This window comes from Vulpes lagopus, chromosome 11, assembly GCF_018345385.1.
Source record: "Vulpes lagopus strain Blue_001 chromosome 11, ASM1834538v1, whole genome shotgun sequence".
Lineage (NCBI taxonomy): Eukaryota > Metazoa > Chordata > Mammalia > Carnivora > Canidae > Vulpes > Vulpes lagopus.
The window spans coordinates 87,592,620-87,616,918 of NC_054834.1; the positions used below are offsets into that span (position 1 = coordinate 87,592,620).

Below are 24,299 nucleotides of genomic sequence, written 5' to 3' on the forward strand. Positions count from 1 at the left end.
TTATTTAACTGTTCACCTGTCAATGAACACTTGGGTTGTTTGGAGATTTGAGCTATTATAAAAGAAGCTACTGCAAACATTTTATAGAAACCGTTTTGCAGACATATATTTTCATTTGTCTTGGATAAAAATCTGGAAAAGGAATTACTAGATCTTAAGGTAGGTGCATGTTTCATTTTACAATAAAACACTAAACAGTTTTCCAAAGTATTTGTACCATTTTGTAATCTCACTGGCAGTGTATGAAAGTCTCAGGTGCTCCATATCCTCACCAACATTTGATATTGTCAGTCTTCTCATTTTATATATTCTGTTGGGTATTAATTTTCTTAAGATTTTATTTATTATTCATGAGAGGCAAAGACAATGGCAGAGAGAGAAGCAGGCTCCCTGCGGGAGCCAATGTGAGACTTGAGTCAGGGTACGAGTACATGCCCTGAGCGGAAGGCAGATGCCCAACCACTGAGCCATCCAGGTGTCCCTCTGGTGGCTATTAAATAGCATCTTACTTTGGTTTTAAATTGTATTTCCTTTTTCTTGTGCTTATATGGCCATTGAGTATTTTCTTTTGTGAAGTATCTATATGAATCTTATGCCCATAATTTTTATTTGGGTTGTTTTTTACTGATTTGCATACATACACATATACTTACTATATGGTATATAGTGTATATACACATGTATTTAAAATATAATTCCTTAGTCAAATAAATTCATTGGTGACATTTCCCTCTCAGTCTATGCTAATTTTCATGTTCTTAATGAAAGTTTTTGAAGTACATAACTTTTTAATTTTGATGATGTCAAGTTAATCATTTTTCATTCTTATGGATAATGTCTTTTGCATACTTTCTTAGAAATCTTTGTCCACCAAAGCTATAAACTTTTTTTTGTTGTTTATTTCTAGATAGTTTGTAAATTTAGCCTTTATGTTTAGGTCTACAAACCATATCAAATTAGTTTTTGTGCATAGGATAATGTAGGGCTCAAGATCTACTTTTCCCATACATTTATCCAGTTTAATCTAGTTCATTTGTTGAAAAGACTGGTATTTTTCCCCATTGAATTACTTTGGTGTCTTTATCAAAATTAATTAACAATATATGTGAGGATCTATTCATGGGCAGTTCTGATACATTGATCTATTTAATTACACTCTATGCCAAGACTTTACCACCATGATTACTATAGCCTTATAGTAATTCTTAAAATCAAGTGGTTAGAGTTCTCTAACTTTGTTCTTCTTTTCTGTAATTGTTTTGGCAATTACAAAGCCTTGGCATTTTCATATACATTTTTTAGTCAATATACATGAAAATGGATGTACATTTTTATATCAAAAAATCTGCCATAGGGGATCCCTGGGTGGCGCAGCGGTTCGGCGCCTGCCTTTGGCCCAGGGCGCGATCCTGGAGACCCAGGATCGAATCCCACATTGGGCTCCCGGTGCATGGATCCTGCTTCTCCCTCTGCCTGTGTCTCTGCCTCTCTCTCTCTCTCTCTCTCTGTGACTATCGTAAATAAATAATAATAATAATAATAAAATCTGCCATAATTTTGGTTAAGATTGCAGATTGACTTGGGAAGAGTAGACATCTTTACAATATTGAGACCTCCAATTCATGAACATGTAGTATCTCTACATTTACTTATTTGCTACTTAACTTCTTTTAATGATATTTGTAATTATTTTAATGTAGATGTTTTCCATGTTTTTGTTGAGTTTATGATATTGATGCTGATTTTGAGTATTTTAAATTTTTTTATTAAACTATGTAAAAATGGCAAGATAAGTGATGAAAGTTAACATTAATAATGAGGCAAACTAACATTCGGTGCTTCTGGTAATGCTCTGAAAAGGATACAACTTCATATTTTATATATAACACAAATCCATAACTTGAATTAACTTATGATGATTTACCAAACAAATTCAAACTAAACATTCTACGAAACAATGAGCCAATATCCTTAAAGAGTGCCAATGTCAGGAAAGACAAGAAAGGCTGAGGAAGTCACACAGTCATCCATTTAAAGAAGACCAAAGAAACATGACAACAAACTGCAATGTATGATCCTGGCTTAAATCCTGAATTGTTAAAAACTAATGAGCTAAAGAGCAATATAGGGACAATTGTCAAAATTTGAAGGGTATATTAGATAATATTTGAAGTATTTAAGGATGTATCTATGGATGTAGGGGCATGATCTGTGCAAATAATTTTCAAGGGTCTCAGCAAAAGAAGTAGGCATAAAAAAGCAATGTGTATATGTTACACAGAAAATGGAGAGAGAGATAAAGCCAATGTGGCAACTTGTAAACAATAGCTGAATCTATATTATGGTAATATTAGAGTTCACTGTAATATTTTTCCAACTTCTCCATAGGTCTGAGTATTTTCCAAAATAAGAATTTTAATTAAAGTGATCACCCATATGGATCTTTCCTGAAAGTTTAAAAGAGTAATAGCGTTAATCTGAGTGCCATTTGAAAGACATTTTGCTTTACAGCTACCAAAGCTTTCTGGCATGTCTAGCTCATTATGCTTTGTTTGGAGGGGACACTGTTTCCTTCAAATAAGGAGTTGAGCAAGAATGCAGGGTAAGGGATAAAAAGAAATGGCTCCTAATCCAAGAATATTTGCTGCTCTTCTCTGTGACTACAGAAAGGCTAAATTGAAAATAATGCTGATTTGAAAGCCTGTGTGTGCTTGTTCCATCCTAGTTCGTCAAGAGGGGGAGACATTTTATCCCAAAAGTAAGATCACCCATAAAAACGTAACTTCTATTTCCACATATAAATTCTTCAGTCTATTTATCCAGGTGTTTCTTTATTCCATGGACTTTTATTTAGCAAATATATATAGTGACTGAGATTCCACAGGTGGACAGGAAAACAGAGCAGTTTGGAGAGGGTAATTCCCCATACCTCCATTTATTTTGCTCACATTCTTCTGATAATGTTTCGTCATGGGCAGTGACCTCAACAACCAACAGTATTTTTAGAAAGACAGCTAGTTGGATCTGCAAGGAAAGAAGGACTTTTAGAATTACTGTTATCCATAATTGTTTTTGTTGTTTTTATCATTGTTATTATTTTCCTTTATGGATTGTGGCACTGCAAAAGCTAAATTGTTTTCAAACTCAATTTTCCCATTCAAAAATGACTTCCTTTATGTTTGTATTGGATCTGGAAAAATACACACAATTATGAGAATACCAGCTGTATTATTTTTGCTTACTTTCCTCTGAAAAACAATCCCTTACTCCTTAAGTTTGATTTTTTGATAATTACATCTCTCTCTTTAAATTTGGAAATACCAACTTCCATTTAAACCCATGAGAACTAATAAGTTTAGGGTGTACTGCAAATCTGAATGAATTAATTATTTTTTTCAATTGCTTTTATTAGAATGTCATTATTAACTTTTTGCTTTAATGTTATCTGTCCCAACTTCTCTGGGGTTGTTCCTCCTACTTAACACATATCCTTTAGGCAACAAATTGTACACACAAAAGAAGGCTAATTTTATCACAGGATTACAAACAGACTAACACACATGACTAAGGCCTTACAGAGAAGCTGGAAAAAAGATGGCTGGTCACACATCCTGTACACACCCAAGCTTTAACAGATTCCAAGATAAAGATCCTTTATAGGACCTCTAAGAGTCCGAGGTACCTCATAAAGAACTGCTGGCATTCAACAATGAACTCCGTTGCTTTACTTTTAGTCCTTTCTGCTCTCATGACTCACTGTGGTTCACAAAGTGGTTGATGTTAAGTCCTTTACTAAGAACCTTCAACATGGTATTTATAGAAAGATTCATTTGTAGTCTTTTTTTCAAAGAGGTCAGCAGGTGCAATATATTCTTTGGAGGAATTCTGACTCATTTCTCCAGATTGCAAGATACCGTCTTTGTCTACACAGTAAAGCATTTCAGGCATCACAAGAATGAGTCGCTACATTTTAAAACTCACTACTTCCAGAAACCTACAAAGTGTTCATGAAAAGTCTGCACTATAGAATGGTATTCATTTTGAAAACCTGATACACAGTGCCAGATATAGGTTGTATTTAGAGTGTTCATTCATCCAGTTAGTCTGGACAGTTCTGGATTTTTCATGTTCTTCTGGTATAATTATTAATTACTTCCCTTTTTTATTTTAAAAAGAGTCCTGCTTTGGATAATAAATTATATGATCACCTTAGCTATACTTGGGCATTTATATCCATATATTTTCTTCAAATCAATAGGTTTCAGATAATTCTACATCTTTACTCTAAATAAGAAACTTCTTGCTTCCCACTAAGTCCTGGAGTGGTGGACTGAGCTTACATCTCATTGTGACTTGAAAGTTCTCTTTTCAAAAACACACAGGTTTCTGGAATACCATTACTGGAATTGGTTGCAATGTAGCTGAAAGACATCTGTGCACAGAGTCCAAGTTGCCCAGACTGCTGACATTTTTCAGGGCAACCATACCTAAAAAGGGTTTCAGCATTTCAAAATAGGTCTAAGAATAAATTATGCAGAATTTTAGGCCATAATCTCCAGGATAAAATCTCTGGGATTTCACATTTTAAATGTTTAAGGAATCCTGTTATCTTCTTTTACCTACTGACATCAGAATCTGGTTCACATTTTTTATTCAGTGACACATGGAGCTCAGTTTCTTTTTGAGCACAACACTCACTGAGCATACTACTTAATATGTATTTTTAATCCAATTCCTTTTCACACATTTTTTCCTATTCATATTATTTTATTTGTTAACAATCGTATTACATTTACTAGGTTCCAGGGGAAATTGTAAGTGCTTTTACAAACACAGATACATTTAATCCTTACAAAACCAGTAAGAGAGGTTCTATTACTATCAGAGTCTCCATTCACTGATGATGAATCTGAAGACAAGGTAGTTAAGTAACCTGCAGAAGATCCCACAATGTGTATGTTCACTATTTAGACCCAGACAACCTGACTCCAGAGTCTATGATCTTATTAGCTACTATGCTATGTTCCCTCCTTATCATCCTTTAAAAAAAAAAACAAGAGATGACTTCGATTTTATCGAAAAAATAATTGGCAGATCAAATGGTTAGGAGAGTTTGCCTCATGTTTTAATGAACTCATTTATTTAAAGAGATCATTTGTTGAGAAGCTACTTTTGCAAGGCACTGAATTAGGCAGAAGGGAAAAAAGGTGAATTTATTTCTAAAACACCAGAAGCAAGTGTTTGTCTAATTGCATTTAAGAAAAGATCAGAAACTCCCAAATTTAAAACAAAAATCAAGAAACAATTCATATTTTTCTGTCAAATGGGATTTGACTCTATAGATGTGTATACAGTGGGCATCAGGGCCCACACATGGACAGAAGGAATGCCCAGTGGTGTTCTGGAGTTCAGAGGACATAGGTCCTGAAAGAAGACAAAATGCACTTAAATTGCAGCTGTATTATATACTACCTGTGCAGCCTTGGGAAGTTTACTGACTTCATCTTTTCAATCTGTAAAATGGGAACAAACATCTACTTCATAAGAAGTTGTAAGGATTAAAGAAAAAGATTTTAAAAGAGTACTAGCACATTGTAAATGCTCAATAAATGGTAGTTCATATTCTTTAAAATGCTCCAACCATACTGCATTATTTAATCCAGCTCAGTTATAGAATAAAACATAAGTTGCCACAGACAGATAATTTAACAAGCCCAGTCTTAACTCACTAGCAAGATACCAGTGTGCATGAATGTAAATAGACTAAGATCAGCAAAAAGAACACCAATCCAGGATCTGATTTTTCACTTAAGTTATGCTTAAAATGGTTATGGAGATCAGCAAGGGGTGATTATTTCAATTCTGGAGCAATGGGATTAGTAGCAAGGATGCCTGGTTAAAATATTATGTCATTACTTAAGACATGTTTTTTTCTCATTTCTTTAGTGTATGTTTCTTGGAATCTTTAACATAAGCTTGCACATATCACTTCTGCTGGAATGAAAATGAAAGTCCCTGAAATTTCTTTTGTTTGTCTTCTCCAGGTAAATCAACATGTATCTAACATAGTTAAAAGGTAAGGCTTCATCTTCATTCTTTATATTTTAATTTTTAAATGCTATAACCTTAGATATTCTAACTAAAATCTCTAAGCCTTCTTTTCTGGATAAAATGTTTTTAAATGTCACTAGTAATTTTTAAGATAGCATATGAAACGTATTTACAAAAATACTCTTGCCTATTCTTTTACACTCAAGATTAATTTTCATTAGCTGAGCCATAGCTCAACCAAATATTTATCTTTATTTTCATTTATTGAAGACAAATCAAGAATGATATTATAAAACTTACTTGGTAAAGATTTAGAGAACATAATCAGTATCCATTACACTTTAAAAAATTAGATTAGTAACAAAAAGTACTAACAGAACTCTTTTACGTGAAGTATTCTCTGGAGGGAAATTGATCAGTGAAGTTATTGGCATCTTCAAAGGAGCAAATAATTAAAACAAAATGTTGTGCAATTCAAACTGTACTCACATTGTTATGAATATATTTAAAATAATGAATGTTGGTGGGTATGAAATTTCAGCAGGGCACCTTCTGCTCACTCTGGAAACATGAACTGCAAAGAAACGAGTCCTACAATTGTAGAGGGAGAACTGAGTAGAAGCCAGCTAACAGGACAGTCGAAGCTGTGCATCATTAGTGGCATTTTTGTGCAGTCCTTCATTCAGGGAGCAAATTCAGAGGAGAGCAATCTGGGAATCCATAAATCCTACTGAGCTTTGGTTAAGTGACATTCATTATAAAGAACACCTAGAGGGAAGACCCGAGAATTGAGTCACAGCTAGAAAGATCAGATTACCTGAGCTCTGCATGTCTTGGTTAAGTAAGGCAGCCTAGGAAGAGAATGATCTTTGTCTGCAGTCATTTTGGTCATGTTAGATTGGATAAAGTTACAGGTTTATCGACTACTATGTTGAGTTTCTGTCGCTTGTATATTTCTCATGTATTATTGCATATTTTAAGCATTTAATGTCATTTATACTTTATGAGTACATTTTGCTTCTGTTACATGGTATCTCAGCTGAATGTTTATTATTATGCATTCACTACCTTTCATGTTTATCACTCTGAGTCTAAACAAAACTATCAATATTTAAATATGCGTAGCTATATGTATATATATTCAGATGCAGACAAATAAAAACTCTTTTCACTAATCAAGATTTTCATTATTGTTTAGATAGATAATACAAAATGTGAAATACTCAAAATAACTTCAAATAGAACTTATTCCAAATAGAAAGGAGAAACTGTTCACAGAATGCTGCTAAGCAGTCAGTAATTAGTACTAGTTTCTGAATCTGAGGCTGGGAAAACAGTCGGCAAGTTACTGAAACGAAAATGTGAAAGTGAAGAGCCATTTTTGGAAAAGTGACCCTGGCGTGGGATGATGGGTCTAGTCTACACAATCAGCTACTCAAGAGATTTTCATTACTTTCTAGGTTTGGCAATACTGAGCACTATTTTCTTTAAAATAAGAATATCAATTGCCTCAAATATTTTCTACATGGTTTTTCAATAAAGAGTGCTGGTCAAATTCAGTGATGAAACAGTAAGATACACTTTTTATTGGGTCAACAAAAATTTTAAAGAGTGTCCATCTTTACTATACACAGTAAATGTGCAATTAGGTTCATTATCTCTGAAGTGTAAATTGATAATAGGTACCAAAAGTTTTTAAGATACACATACTGTTTTACCCAGCACTTATATCTCTAGGAGTATACACTAAGGAAAACAAGAGCACAAGTGTGCAAGAGAGATAGCCTCTTCGTATGTGTTTACAATTGTGAAAAGTTGATAATAATAAAGTATTTGGTTGGTAATACTTCCTTTAAAGTAATGCTTTGTGAATATTCAAATAATTTGTGAATATTCAAATTGTGGACTGTCCATGTGTTAAATATTATATAATGATTAACTTCTCAGTGAGGAAAATAGGCTACAGTTTGGTACAGATACTCCTATCCTGGTCTTGTCAAAGAAAATAACAAGTATGTGTGTGTGAATGCATGTGTGTGTGTAGCAAATACACTTATTTTTTAGGTTCAAGATCATGGGCCTTTTTTTTCTATTTGTTCTCTGTATTTTCTCATTTTTTGACAGTGGAGTTAAATCACTGTAAGAGAGAGCAGAGATCATAAAGTCCTTGTTGAGGGGTGAAATCCTGTTTCAGGGACGTGACTGATGAAGCGTCTGCTGATACCTAACAGGCCTCACCATCTCAACTTATGACTCTGGTCTGGGTAAAAGAATGAAATGTGTTGGGAAACCAACCTAAGTATGAGGCTGTTTTCAGTGTTTAGAGAAAGACTGCAGAAAAAGACATCAAAACAATGGCAAGTATTTGTAAGTTTATTACTCGGTATATTTGACTAAGGACATCTAGGGAAGGCTGGGATTGCTTCAAATGTGCATATATTATTATAAGAACATGTAGACATATTCTTTCTTTTATTGACCTGAAGATGAACCATCAGAATTAGCTGACTATATAGACATTAAAGATCTATTCGGACTGTCGTGACCCTTCATCTCTCTCCTTCTAGGCTAACTGAAGGATGAGTGGCTGTTATGTCTTTTTTCTATGAAGAGCTACAGGTTAAGTAGCTCAGAATAAATTGCTTCACAATATATAACCACATGGCAGCAAGTTGTTAAGTTAAACAATGTAGGTTGGTCAACTTTTACAACTCACATCTAGCAAAATGACTGGTACGGAATGTTGAATGAATGAGACTTCTCTAAAACAAGCCACCTGACCTTTTCATTGGTAAACAGGTGTACGCCTGGGTTCTTTTAAATTTATTTTTTGCTCTCTCTCCATTTCTTCTCTTTTAAATAAGTGCCTTAACAAAGCCCTTCAAAGAGTTCAACATTGAGGGGAAGAGACAGACTAGAAACAAATCATTACAAGATTATTTCTTTAAGTGTTCTAACAGAGATAAGAAAAAAAAAAAGCTAGAAAATATGGACACGGTTGCCTGAGGGATTCAGAGAAGACCACGCAGAGGAGACGATGGCCTCTGGATGGATCTCAGAAGCGCAAGATAGTAGGGTGTGTAGCAGAAACTGAGACTGACATTTGGATCAAGAAAATTAAAGATGTTTTAAATAAACCAGAGACTCACCACACCAGTAAATTTATGATTTCCCTTTCAAATACTAGTGGTGCATTTGGCCGAATCACATGATTTTGCCAGGAAATAAAACTTTGTTGGGGGAAGAAGAGAGTAAGAACACAACAGAGCTTCTGCAATTGAATCACAATGCCATATGAATTTTCTTCCAAACTACTAGATAAAGAGTAGTTGAGCAGCCCTTAACTAAAAATGTCCCCCAAATCTAAATTGACCAGGTAATTTACAGTCCCAAACAGGGACACTTTTAAAAGGAAAAAACAGCACCATTAATAATTATGCAGAGATTACAAGCATATGCTAGCTTTCCTTATTCTACTGATACTGAGCATCCTACCAGATAAAGATACATTTTGAATGATATAGTCCTGTTTAAAATACAAACTATCAAGGATAAAGGTTGCTTCATCCATCTTTTGATTAGAATCAAATCAATCAGATTCACACCTCAGATAATCAATAAGAAATCATAATTAAGAACTACAATTAGGACATATAATATGGAATAGGTTGAGTTTTAAAAAGTGTACCATTTAGAGGCAATAGACTTTGTAAGCATACACTAATTTATTTTTTTAAGAGGGAGAAATACTGAATATAGATGGTTCTAACTAGTAGTTTCTCATCTTTTTTTAAAATTATTTATTTATTTATTTATTCACAAGAGACACAGAGAGAGAGATAGAGGCAGAGACACAGGCAGAGGGAGAAGCAGGCCCCATGCAGGGAGCCTGATGTGGGACTCAATCCCGGGTCTCCAGGATCACACCCCGGGCTGAAGGTGGCACTAAACCGCTGAGCCACCAGGGCTGCCCAGCATAGACTAATTTAGATTTCAAACTCATTCCCACTCAGGTCTGTGATCATCAGTACTTCACTTAACTTCTCTGAATGTCAATTTAACCTGTAAAATGGGATAATACTTATTCCCAAAGCTGTCATGAAAATCAAATAATGTATATAAAGAGCCAGTCACAAGATTGGAACTCAATTAACATTAGTCCTTTGGGAAAAGAGTAATAGGGTGAAAGGCTATGGTCTATGAACTACAACCTGGAACTTAAAACTTAAAGAGCACATCTGTGTGTATAAAAGACTTAATTAAATGTATAGCTCAAGATTAGCTGATTAACACTATTAAAGAAAATGGATGATGGATATAATCAGAAAAAATTTTTAACTAATTTAGCTGAGGGAAGTGCATGGGAACCTGAGGAAAAATTATTCATACAACATATAATGTTGCATAGCTCTAACATTGATTTCATTGAATTGATGTAATCTTAGTAAATTAAAAAACCTGAGGATTATAATTTCAATATGTGATCTTTTCTAGCACAAATGGGTTTTCATTTTTTAGTATAAATACCTTATTCAGTTTGCCCTAGATTTTATTTTTTTAAAGATGTTATTTATTTGAGAGAGAGAGAGACAGAGAGAGACAGAGAGAGCGCATGAGCAGGGGAGATAGACAGAGGTAGATGGAGAAGCAGACTCCCCACTGAGCAAGGAGCCCAACAAGGGGCTCCATCCCAGGACCCTGGGATCATGACCTGAGCTGAAGGCAGACACTCAATCCACTGAGCAACCCAGGTGCCCTGTCCTAGATTTTATTCTTTACTTGATCTTTGGGATATTGGTTATGAAACCACCACTAATTTTATACTTTAATTTGTATCATCATACCAATCATCTTGGGTCATTAGTACAGATTTCACTGATTAGAATTAAGAAAGGTCCTTTGCACACAAGATGTCAAAAATCTTTAAGCAAAGCCACGGCAATTCTAAGTTGTCTTGAATCCATGCAGTTATCACATGTTTCTAAAAACCGATACTTCAAACAACATGAAAGAATCAATGTCCCATCAAAGCAAACAAACAAAAAACTTAACAAATAGAAACACTCCCAATGATTCTCAGGAAAGAAGAAAAAACAAAAAACAGAAAGCAAAAACCCAAATAAAATCAGCAATGGTGAGAGTCCACCTCCCATAACAATGTCATCTGACTGGCCACCCAGAGATAAAAGCAGGTAAACAAGAGCAGCGTGGCTGGAGCAGCCTCTCCAGACTTCGCCTGGCACAGTCTAGTTTAGGTGAGTTCACAAACACATAGTCCTCTCTCACTCCTCTCCAGTCCTCACCCACCAAGCTCCAGCCCAGGCTGGCTTATCCATTTTCAAAATAAAAAGTAGGTTGATATATTCTACAAAACAATGGAAACCATGAAGAGTTTGTGTACGTGCAGGCCTACTTTAATGGAAGAAAGGGTACAGGGGGCCATTTGAACTGCCCACAGAAAGACTACTTCAGTTTTCTTAATTAGATGTTTTCTATAAATTAAAGGACTAAGAGAAAGATATGGAATGTTTGGTCACAGCAATAGGAGCCCAGTCCTTGGATTTCTCTTAACCCACCTGTGACAAATGGCCATTTTACTTTACCTATTCAGTAATACAACAAATTTCCTCACGATGGTGATTCATGTTTTACTGCTGCCTGACTCTATTGTTTTTCAGTAGTTTAGCACTTTTGCTAAATGCAGATAGTGCAGTAAAGAGAGAGAAGATCTTCATCTGACAATCATAATAATAATAGCTTTTATTATTATTAATAAACTAGCTTTATTATTTTAGATTTCACACTCTGATTATTGAGTGGCTCTGAGAGCAAGCTTCACTGTCAATTAAGAATTTTCAAGAAAACACTGAGAAATAAAAAATACCAACACTGTGTAACTTATGTAGTTAGTAGAGTATGTCCAATGCAGCAATAAATGCAAGCCAGAAAAGAACAGGAGAGAACTTTGGCTTTGGTTATTACAGAAAGATTGCTGGAGACATTAGTGAGAGCCATTGTGATGTGGAGGAGAGTGAGTGACACTTGGGTAACTGGTTAATAATTTTTTGTTAATAGCTTCTCTCTAATGCTTTATTAAATATTTTCTAGCTATTTGCATAGTTTTAGTCTATGAAGATGATTTATATTTTAGCTTATAAGCAAAGAAATATAGTCACTGATAAAATTCAGGTGAAAATTGTTCTTAATAACTTTTAGAAAGTAAGAAAAATCAAAACAGCACATATTCCCTATAGCTCACTTTTGTAAAGCTCTTCTGATTTCAGTCTGTTTGCTTCCCCAGAGCTATGCTACCATTTTTCATCTTCTCTTCATTCTTTGTGTGAATGCTACCACGTTTTTCATACCAGGTGCTCTTCTATGTCTTCTTGACATAGAAATTAATAAGACTCAATATTTTCTTTGAATGAATTTTTAAAAACAGATAATATTAACTACAATAATATGTAATAGTATGTAACACATTTCAGGTGCTACATTGGGGTTTAGAACCAAGTGTTGTGAAGACACAGAGAAATGTTAATATTCTGGAGCAAGCAGTGGGAGCATCAGGAAAGACTTCACAGAGAAGTCTTTTGATCTGTCTTTGGAAGGATGATAATGGTTTCTTTAGGATGAGAAGCTGAGGGAAAGGCAATCCATTCAATGAGGCTTTTCACTGTTTATTACAGATGAAAGAAAACTTCTGAAGGGTGAGCAAAGCCTCGGTGACATAAAAGAGCGGGCTGATTTGAGAAACTGTGAGCAGTCAAATATTATTGAAACATAAGATTTGTAAGAGAAATGGAGTTGGCAAGATATTCAACTAATTGATATTTATTGAGTATATATGATGAACAAGAGACCAAGCTGGAAATAATGCTGCATATTTTATTTTATACAACACATCCAATCAGCCTAACAAAGTGGATGTTATCCTCCAAGGGTGTATCAGGGAAGTAACTGAGGCACAAGGAAGGTAAACTTAGACCTGTGAATTCAGCTGGTTCCTCTAAACACACCCCACTTAAAAAAGCAAGTGAGTTCAACTCTGAAGGGGACGAAGCATCCTATTAAGGAGTCTTGAACTTTATCCTGAGAGTTTTAATTAGTTAAGACAGGTTTTTGTAAGTCAAGGTATATCATAAGTGCATTGAGTAGCAAATATGGCAAAGTTGTTAAGGGCTCAGGCATCCCCACTTATAAACTGTGTGATTCAGTGACTTAATCTCTCAGGGTCTCAATGCTTTTTCTCATAAAATTGGGATAATGAGAGTATATGTTTTATGAGATTGTTGTACTCATTATTTAATACATAAAATTCTTTACAATGATGCTTGGCTCCAATAAGTCATCACTGTATGTGATTCCTGTTTCAGAAATAGCTCTCTGATAGCATTGTGGAGAATGGATTGTAGAGGGAGGAAAACTTCAATCCTTAATATTCCCAGAGAAGAATGAAGAGGGCTTCAACTAGGAGGACCTGGCAGTGATGGAAAAGCAAAGACATGGGGAGATGTTTCAGACGTGAATATCGAAAGGAACTGGTGACCAGTTGGGTTCAGGGAGGAGAGGGAAGAAAATATAAAACAAAACGACCCCAAGGTTTCTAGTTTATATGGCCAGATGAATGTTGATGTCGTAACATTTCATGCTTCAACTGCCACTTTCCTGTGAATTAATTATCCTAGGACTCTCCTGGCTGCTGACTGCCAGTAATTGATTTAGTGACTATTTATAGTGAAAAAATAAAAATAAAAACCCTGTTGAAAGCCCTAAGAATCCAGAGAAGCCAGTTCCTCCCACTAAGGATAGCCTATCCCTATCGCCCTAAACTGACCCTGTTCTCAAGTCCCTTGGGTGTGAAAATAACTGAGCCATTATCTCTGAAGCCTGCAGACAACACGGCTTCTTTTTAGCACCAGAGCTGCACAGAGGTGCCAGGGCTGATGGGTGGTAAAAAGGGGACTGATGAGCATAGCCCAACTGTAGTTTTGGGACATTTTGTTTTCACTTAGGACAATTAGTAAAATAAAGTTTTCAAGTTGTGAGGAAGAATATTTCTAGAGAATTCTTAGTTTCTCAATAACTAACTGATCAAATTTAAGCTCTATATAATATCCATAGTTCATGAAATGTTACAAAGTTTAGGTATGAAAGAAAATATATTTTAAGATTACTGTTATAATACTATGTTGGATGAAACAGGAGAATATATAAACAAAAAGTTAAAATGAACACCCAAATAAATTCTGTGTGATATGCTCCCTGAAAATTTTTCCATTACTTGGGTTACACATACATAGAATATATTTCCATTCTTCTCCAAAAACTACCATCTGTATCTCTATTACACAATTCAAAAATTATGACAGTTGAATACTTCACATGTCATATAACACATAGAACTATTCTAAGATTTATTTTGAGCTATTAAAGTTTAAGTAGACTACCTTGCTTCTTTATTAAGTTAGGATTACTTATAAATGACAAAAGGAGACAGGAAATACACAAAAACAAGTTGTTGTTTTGTTTTTTTTGGTTTTTTTTTTGTTTTTTTTGTTTTTTACAGTCAGAGGGATTGAAGAAGAGTGGTAATTAACCCTAAATTCTGTTCTCCATTTATATAAAAGCATCTTCATTTCATAGTCTGTTCTTTTTCCTTTAAAAACTATTTCATGAAAACAGCTTGGGGTTTAGAAGATAGAAGTGAACATTAGTCACTCCATAACACAAATATTCTGAAAGCAGAAATGAGTCTGTGTCCTCTTCTGCATCTCTTCCAATAGGATATTCCTCTAGTGACTAAAACATTACCTTAAAGAGAGGTGGTGGCACATGGTACACATCTTCACCTTTACTTCCAACAACACAATGCTTTCTAGAAGGTCTTTTCTAATAGCTCCTAGAGATGGTAGATTTGTTATCAAATCAAAACCTCTTATGAGTTTAGCTGATCAAACATTGCCTCTGAAACTTTGTCCCAACATGACTGGTGCCCTGTATGGATCTGATCCCTCTCTGGATCAAGAGGACTTCCCTCAGCCTCTTCTCATCCTTTAGTTCTTTGAAGGCAAGGCAAAGATAGGGACATTTCTGATTTGTTAACAAAATTTCCATTGTACCATGTCTGAGAGCATAATGGCAAAAATATAGGAATGCTCAAACCTCTAAAAATAAAGCATTGTAAATGTCCTGTTTTCCTACCGAGTTAAGACCTTTATTTCTTTTGGAGAAACTTACTTTGATTTTCCAAATGTTTAGAGTTGCTTGATAATTTAAGGTAAAAATCACACATCTATGTATGCCTGAAGTGGATAAGCACTTCAACTGCTAGCTCTATTCCATGACATGTTCCAAACCTGACAAGCAATAAATTGAAAGATGACCAACTTTTCTGTTTCCTCACTATTAACATCACCTCCGAACTATGATCTAGTTAATAACCGAAGTGTTAGTTATTCCTCAATCTAATCTAACGATAAAAATGATTTTTATTTTCTAAGTAAGTTCTATACCCAACATGGGGCTTGAACTCACAACCCCGAGACCAAGAGGCACATGTTCTACTGATTGAGCCAATCAGGCACCCCTAAAAAGTTGTTCCTAAAATGAATGCATTATATTATTAAAATACATGCCCATCTTTGTATAAGCCTCAGTGTAATTATAGTTTTGTATAATTAGAGCTTTATGTCAAAAGATTTACAGCTTTATCACCTCAAGCAATATTTCACAGCTGCCAAGAATGATTTATGCAATAATGACTTAAACTGTAAAATAGAATCCTCAAAGGAAGGGCTGTCAAATATTCCTACTGCAAATAACTAGGTTTTAAAAAATTGATATTCTGGTAAATAGCAAGCTCAACTATACCTGGTAAAATCACATAAAGTAGCATGATAGGAAGTATTGCTTCATAAGAATGATCATGCAGCTCATCGTGCACTGCATCGATGTGAACTCATAATGTAGATCATGGGTTTAAAGTGCTTATGAAGCTTCTGGTGAATCTGAAAATCAAGCTTTCAGAAATAATAACATGCTCATATTTTTGCTACCCCAGTATAAGTGAATGGAAAAAGTGGAAACAATATCTCAACTTCTTGTTAATTTGCTCATTGTGCTTATTACATTCCTATCTGTATTCCCATAAAGGGCTAAATAGAGAATAAGTAAAGGAAGCATTTACTATACATAGTTAAGAAACCAAGAACCTCCCAAAAGTAAATGACCTCAATAATAAAGAATTAAGGAAACTTTGAGGAACAAACCAATACAAATGTTGGTGATTTTATCCCTTCCTGCTTTTATAAATATAGAGTGGCTGGCAGGTCTCTATGAGGCAAGGCTTTCAAAGCATTTGAACTTCACAAGCTCTGACTGAATTTGCAGTTGCCATGTGAATAAAACCAATGCACTTCGAAGATTCTATTCAAGGTATCTGAACTAGTCTCTAAAACACAAGTTGATTACACTCAGAGCAAATAAGTCTGACTGTGTCTTCACAATCTAAAAAGGTCATAAAATTAAACTTTTTCTTTGGAGAAAGAAAAAAAAAACTTGGCTCATCATCTTATGTATTCCCATATTAATAAAAGTGAAATAGGCAGCATTTGTCATTAGCTCCAAAGATTACTAAGTCCTTGTAGACTGACTCAAATCTGAAAATAGAGCCAACACAAGCAACGTCATCACCAAAGATTGATATTTATATACCTGAATAAGCTTTCAAATAAATTCCTGTCTAAAACAAGAAGGTTTTAATTCATACAATCAATTGCATCCTTCAGGTAGAAAGATTTGCATTAGTCAATGTACCAGCATCTTTACTGTAGAAACCTTTACATTCATGTTTGTGATTCCACATTAACTTGCCTTTTCTTTAGGTGTTTTGAGATAACTTTACACTGACATTATACAAGCCACACAGGCTTTGAAATATCACCATTCCACTTGCAGTATAATAAATAATGACTTTCATTTCAAAATATAATCTGAAAAATATGGTGAGTATCTAAGTGATCCTAACAGTCCAGATTCATTTTTATACTTAAATTCTATAAGTTGAAAAAAACCTCTGAAATGTCCCAAAAAAACATAACACCAAATGTGGACCAACATGCCCTGTATAACCACAATGCAAACTGTGTCAACGTCATGATAAATATTCAGAAGGGGGAAAAAATGTCAGACATTCAAATTATTCCAAAAGTCCAAATTCTTGGCATCAGAGACACACACAAAAAGGATGAGTTGCATTTGGGTAGTGAGAGCCTTAGTCCAAGAAATGCTTTCAAGACAACAGAGCAATTAGGCTATTTCTAGCAAGCCAACACTACTGATTGAAAAGTGGTGGTGGTGGGGAGAATGAGCACTTTAAAAACAATCTCTATGTTGGTTGATAATCATATAATTGTTTTCACCCCGGATTAATCCAAAATTACACAAACCTGTTTATCTAATCATAATTTGTCACATATTTCACTCAAGTCAATATTAAGGAAAATCCAGTAATTAAAAATTACATTTTCTATCATAAAATATTTAATTGTAAGAAAATAAGAGGAAATGTTAAACCTTTTCCATGCTAGAATTTCTGCTGTGATTTTATCAAATGATGAATCATTATATGATATAAGCTATAACAAATCACTCATTTTCTCATTTGCAAGACTTAAGAGTTTCCTAAAAAAACTGACTAGATATCCCTCTGCCTCATGGATTTCTGTCAATGGAAAAAAATGATAATGCAATATCAACAAAACTACCTACAATATGCATTTTTAAGGGATTTATCTTTAAGCACTAAATTGTTAAATACCATTAAGTGTCCATATTTGAGAATATGTGTTCTTTCAAATGGGGGTATGTGAATATTCATACATGTGAGTTCATATACTATATATGGTATATTTAATGAATGCATGTCTAGTAAATGAGCATTTTTTTGAGAATTATTATAGGTGTAACATATTATGTTCCTATAGCAAACTTGAAAGAAGGAGGAGTGCCCTTGAGGTTGAGGTATGACCTTAAGTTTGAGATGTCAGTTTTGTTGCAGCTGAGAAACGAGTACAAATAACTCCACAGTATCATAGCTCCTTTTATCCATTTCTTATTTTAGGACAAATCTTGAATACATGAGCAGCTTTTATTATTTTATTTATACAGGTTTACTAGACCGATTTTTGAAGTTCTTGTATATCACCCTTCATGTATAAAAAGGAGCAAAAGAAACAAGAGGTGTTGCCTATCAAATAAAGCTGAAGAACCAAGAAATATTTATAACTGCAATAGTTTTAGTTGCAGATATACAGTTTTCAACAAGCTATTGCTTTGTGAAATATTTATACAGTTCAAGCAACTAATCTCTGTATTTCTCTCTTACCAAATACATATCAACGCAATCAGTAAATTATTGGCCTTTATGTTATTCCCTAGAAAGGGGACAGTGTAAGAGTGATTTGTGGCACTTTGTCTTCAGTGATAGTAAGTTACTACACTATTGAAGAGTACAGAGTACCCTTATTCAAAGAAGAAATTGTTGCTACTAGTGCACTAATGACAACATCTATATTTCTTGAATCCTAAAATATATAAGATATATATAAATATATAAGCACAAAATATCTACACTGAATTTTTGGAGCTTCTCTGTGTGTGAACTTTCAGTAATCAGTTGTCAAGATTTCATTTCAATGGAAACAAATAAAAATAATTCTAAAGAGATGAACTTTACCATTTTTGTGATAGTAGGTGACCTCCACTTTCCTCTCCTCTGACCCCAGCAATGCTTGGGCAATTTGGGCAATATCATGCCTCTTGGTCTCAGGCCCATGGAGAAAGTCGCAGGTGCACGGCTTTTGCATGACATCTGGCCTGGAGAAACCAGTCATCTCGCAGAAACCATCGTTGCAGTAGATGATGGCACAGTTTTGCACTCTGGCATTTGCAATGATAAATTTTTTATCTGTAATAAGAAGATAGTAAGGCATCTTTTTAAAAGCTTCCACAAGATTTTCATAAACACTGGAGCAAATTGTTGCATAATAGGAGATCTGAAACGCAGGTGCTTCCCAAACTGCTAACTAACTGCCCAGGATTTTAAAAGAAAAAAAAAAAAAACCTAAATGTGAAATTAACGGTCCTAGTATTTTTAACAAAAAGTATTTAGGAACTAGTCTTCAAATTTTGAGAATGTAATTTCCCAAATAGTCTACTTCTCAAACCTTGTGACTCCCAGGGGTCCTGAGGCATACTCAAACAAGCAGCTGGCCCACTGATATTTCTAGAATGCCATTTAATTGTAAGATAAATATTTTCAAAGGCAAACAATGAAACATCCTGTAGCCGACAGATTTCTCACCTCAACCTTGTCCCTTAAAAGTACAACTTTCTCAAAGTAGCTATTATTTTTGGATTTGGTTTTTCTCTATCCCTCTAAGGCATAGTACACACTCATCATGTTAAATAACAAAACAAAACAAAACGTGAAACTATTAGCCATAAAACTATCTTACGTTAATTGGCAGTTCACTAATTCAAAGATTCACCTTTTGTGATATATATTTTCCACGAGATGGAAATGTTTACACATACACAGTAAATATCATGTTAACACCTCTTCACTTTTACTTTGGGAGAACCTCGAGTTCTTGTGTAGTATTAGGGGTTTTAATGCAAAAGGCTCATTAAATTTTGATCATAAGTTATATTTACTATTTCCAGATAGACTGTGAACAGGATACACTAGTTTATTTTGTACACAAGGTACTATATCCTCATGTCACTCAATGCAGGGCCAAAATAACTGCAAAATGCACAACATCACCAACCGTGTGTCAGTGTGGAGTTCAGGAAATGTTGAACGTAAATTAACAAGGATTTAAAATGAATACACTGGATACAACAATCACTTATCTCTTATAGTTAGTCCACATGACACATGAGAATGTAAAATTTGTCTGCACTCAGTTTCGGGATTCGCCTTACTGCCTTTCAATTTTCAAATTTCTTGATGGAAATTTAAGGAAATAATGAAGAGACAGAAACATTTGTTTTGAATAATGAACCGTTTGCATTGGGAAGTAGTACGGATCGGGTATTGTTTTTGTTTTTTGTTTTCCAAATTATCCTTCTTGGGATGTATTTGCATGGGTTCAAGGCAAAGTTTAGCTTCCAGAGACTGACAGCGAGCAAGCATCCCTGGCATCGCACAGCCTTGCAATTCCGCCCAGGGAACGCGGAGTTTGCACAGCCCTTCACCTCGCCGCTACCGTTGACGCTGCCCTGCTCCGGGGCTCGCTCTGCCCAGCTCCCGACTTTGCAAAAGTCTCCGATTAAACAGCCTCAAAAATGCAAACCCCCGTTCTCCCGGTACGTTCCCTTTAAGATAGTGGGAGAGCAGGACCGGGAGTGCAAGGCGGATGGCGGAGCCGCGGGAGAGCCGGACCCCGAGCCTGGCTGATGGAGACCCCCCTCCGCAAGGCACACCCGGGTCCGCGTCCGGGGCGCAGGGTCCGCGCGCGAGGCCCCGGCCCGGCTCGCAGCGCGTCCCCGGGGGGCCCGGACCTGCGGCTCCGCGGCCGCACGCGGCGATCGTCGGCGCGGAGAGCCGGGGAGGGGGAGACGGCGAACGAACTTACTTTGCCCTTCAAATTTCCGTATGATGGTCCCCAGAAATGTGTTTTGCGGTGCCACATGCCCCCTGCGCACAGGCATGTTGGCCCGGTCCTCCGAGGAGCGCGCCCGGCTCGGACTTCCCCGGGTCTCCTCGCCTAGAGCGCAGGCCGGCGCGCGCGCCGCTCTTTGTGGCTGAGCATCCTCCCTGGAAGCCCCGAGGCTCTGCCCATTAGCCCCACTCCTAGACGCCCGCCGTCCCCAGCCGAGCCCGATCCATCCCCTCCGCCTCGCGGGGGGGGGGCGCCGGACCGCCGCGGGGGCTGAGAGGGCCTGGGGGTGGGGAGAGGGGAGGAGGCGGGGGGAGGGGGCGGCGGGGGAGGGAGGGAGGGAGGGAGGGAGCGGCGGGGGTGGGGTGGGGTGGGAGGGGGCGGGGAGTCACAAGGGCAATCGATCCGCTTCTCTGCTCCCAAACAGCGCCAATCTCCCAGTGCAAATGGGCTTAACCTGGCGGTTGCCCAGAGCTGGGAGGACGGCCTGGGGGGGGGGGTGCGGGGGGCGGGGGGGGGGATGGAAGACTCGTGCGGCTTTTGCAGGAAGGCGAGAAAGAAAAGGAGGCTGGGGGGTTGGGGGGAGTTGACGTTTCTATCCCCGCCCTCTCCCCTACTCTCTCTCTGTCTCTCTCTCTCTCTCTCTCTCTCTCTCTCTCGCAACACGGGCGCGCGCGCGCACACACTCACACTCACACTCACACACACACACACACACACACACACACTCACACCCTTTATCCCCAGAGCTTGGGCGCCGCCACAGCTCGGATTACTCAAGCGTGCTTTAGCGGAAGCCAGCCAAGAAATCTCCAAAACTCAGTGACAAACAGCTACTCTGGGAAGGTGATCTCCACGGCCCCCGGCCACAGGGTTCCAGCCCTGAGCTCCTCACGCCGCAGTCGCTAAAACAGCCTTAGCTGCAAAGAAAAGACAGGTGGGAAAACAGTCCTCCAGGGAGGACTTGGAAGCGCCGGTGGCGCTCGGGACTTTGAAGACCGAGGATGAGCCACTTAAGGGTGCAAGGCTTAGCCCGAGGGTGCAGCTCGGATCCTCCGGGATCCTCCGGGACCTCCAGGATCCCCCGGGATCCGCGGGGGTGGGCGCCGCAGCCCCAGCTGATTGGCACTCCTGTCCCTGCCCGGAGCTGAGCGGAGTCTCCCCGAGCCTAAAGGCAGCTGGCGCCCCGCTGAGCATGCCCGGCTGCACTGCGTGAGCCCCTGAGGAGTTGCAACGTTGGGGGCTGATTGGGTCTCTAGGTGCTGGAAGCTGTGAGAAAGATGGGGAGACCAAAGGCTGTGCGAGCAACTGGTACAAAACAAGGAAAGTGTTTGAAATGGGCGAGGCTGGGCGCCAGGGGGAAGGAACAAAAGGTGGGTGGGGCTAAGAGTTACCAGCCTCGGTGTGACCTCCAATGCCACTTGCCTCTTGAACACCTAGGCACACCATTGCACCTACTCTCTTCCACTATTTCTAAGAAATTCTCTCGCTTAGGCTAGGAAAGTGTCCAAGGAGCAGAATAGAGTCCTCTGGTTCTTGCTTCTCAGAGCCTGCCAAGGAATCTCATGGATATATACACACTTGTGTCCAAATAGTCCTCCCGGAGACTCAGGAAATCAAATGTGACAAGACATCCCAAGAGAGGATGTTATCTAAGTTGTTTTTCTAGATTTTCTTGCTTCTTTCCCCTCGTTTATGTTATTTCCTATAACTTAATAGTCTCTCTCCAAGCCCCTTTCTCTAAATGGAGTTTGCCGTCGCTACAACCTGCAGAACGACTAGAACACGGACAAACCTCTTGTCTCCAGCTGTTGATAAAAGTCCTACGCCCTCTATAAAAACCTGTAGCTGCATGATAGTGTCGGGGGTTCTTGCAACTCATTAGCCTGCTTTGCCTGTGCCTTGAATCAGTCAGGTTCCTATTTTCTCAGTTATAAACTCAAATCTGAAGTTTAAAAAAAAAATGAGGATGGAACCAAAAAAGGGCTGAGAGACAGGTTTAGATTAGCGAAGGTGAATCATGTGGGTTGCAATAAATACGAGGAAATGAACATAATGACTTTATAACTTTACGTTGCAGAAAACACAGCCAAGAAAAAGAATCCCCCACCACCACCAAAAAAAAAAAAAAAAAAAAGCAAAAATAACCTGTAACAACCTAAGCAATTCTTACCCTTTCATGTCAGAGTAATGAAAATGAATTAGAAATGTGAGACATTGCCTGGGAATGTTGAATTTTCAGGTTAATTAGCTTTACTTAAAAAAAAAAAAAAGAAGAAGAAGAAGAAAGAAGAAGAAGAAGAAGAAGAAGAAGAAGAAGAAGAAGAAGCAGCAATCTATGACAACCCCTAGGCTCTTATCGTAGCTTGAGCTTTCTTGAATCTGTACAGTTCCATCTCACGGAACATAAAAAGGCAGGTTCCTCCAATGTACACTTTTATTTTCTTCCCTTTTGCAGCATAAGTAGATCACTCTATCATTCTGCTTCCTAGCTGCAGGGGGCTTGGGAAACGCTGGAGTTCCTCTCCCAGGTGTTAAATGTGGGGAGCTATCCGTGGTGCTGACTCCGACTGTCGTTACGAACTGCTTTCTGCCTACGTTCAGCCACAGACAATAGAATAGCAAACCCAGGCAAGTGGCTCTGATATATCCACATGCACTACTGTCTTTCCTGGATACCCACAGAAATAGTGCTACCTGCACCCCATTTCTAAAACACTTTTTCCAACTTAGCTGGTTAGCGAAATCCAAGTTCAAATGCCTACTTCCCAAAATACATCAAGAACTCCAGAGGAAACAGGGTGCCTGGGTGGCTCAGTGAGTTGTGTCTAACTCTTGATGTCTGCTCAGATGAGCTCGCAGTTGTCAGTTCAAGCTCCATGTTGGAGCTTATTAAAAAAAAAAAAACCTCCAGAGAAAACTTAACAAACTTCATATTGTGCAGATTGTAATTAAGGTCTCAGGTACACCATAAAAGCATAATCAAATACCAGTAGGTTATGGCAAGGTCATATGGCAAATTATTTCTTTTTTAAATCACAAGTAAGTTCAGTGAGTGAATATTGCTTTAAAGGGAATTAAGCATTTCCAAATGCAGTTTGAAACAGATTTATCTGCCATATGACAAGACGTATTGACATACAAAAGGTAACAGTGCAAACTGTTTCTAGTAGGAGTTTGATACTTTCACAGTTTATTGAGTCTCAAAACCCTTGAATTCCTCCTTAAGGGTGGAAAAGTGGCTGCTTCAAGAGAAAAAAATGTTTTTTTGTTTTGTTTTGTTTTTTGCTCCCTGATATGCCATTTATTTCTCCACAACCTTCAGAGTGGTCTCTCTTTGTTTGTTCTGAGTAATTAAACACTTGATAGTTGAAGTTTCATTGTCTGTGTTCATATTAGCAATCTCTGTGGGCTTCACATTTTTCCGACCTCATTTAGTTCTAAGATTAGTTCTATTAAGGATTCAGTGTAAGATCATAGGACATTCTATAACCTATGTATTGTAATTGATTGATCTGAGCAGAAGATTAAAGGCATCCTGTTTCTAAATTACCCCAGTAATCGTGTTCATGCATTATA

At 37.4% G+C, this 24,299-nt stretch overlaps 1 protein-coding gene across 1 annotated transcript in view; it reads right to left on the bottom strand.

Annotated features, from left to right (window-relative positions):
• KCNH7 (potassium voltage-gated channel subfamily H member 7) overlaps nt 1-20,862 on the bottom strand; it is a 477,016-nt gene extending 456,154 nt beyond the window's left edge. Inside the window, exons 1-2 of the mRNA XM_041722501.1 lie at nt 20,697-20,862; nt 18,791-19,021 (exon numbers count right to left, since the gene is read on the bottom strand). Of these exons, the coding sequence (XP_041578435.1) occupies nt 18,791-19,021; nt 20,697-20,772 (307 nt within the window). The 5' untranslated portion in view covers nt 20,773-20,862. The remainder of the gene's footprint in view (nt 1-18,790; nt 19,022-20,696) is intronic.
• Between the last annotated feature and the right edge of the window lie 3,437 nt (nt 20,863-24,299).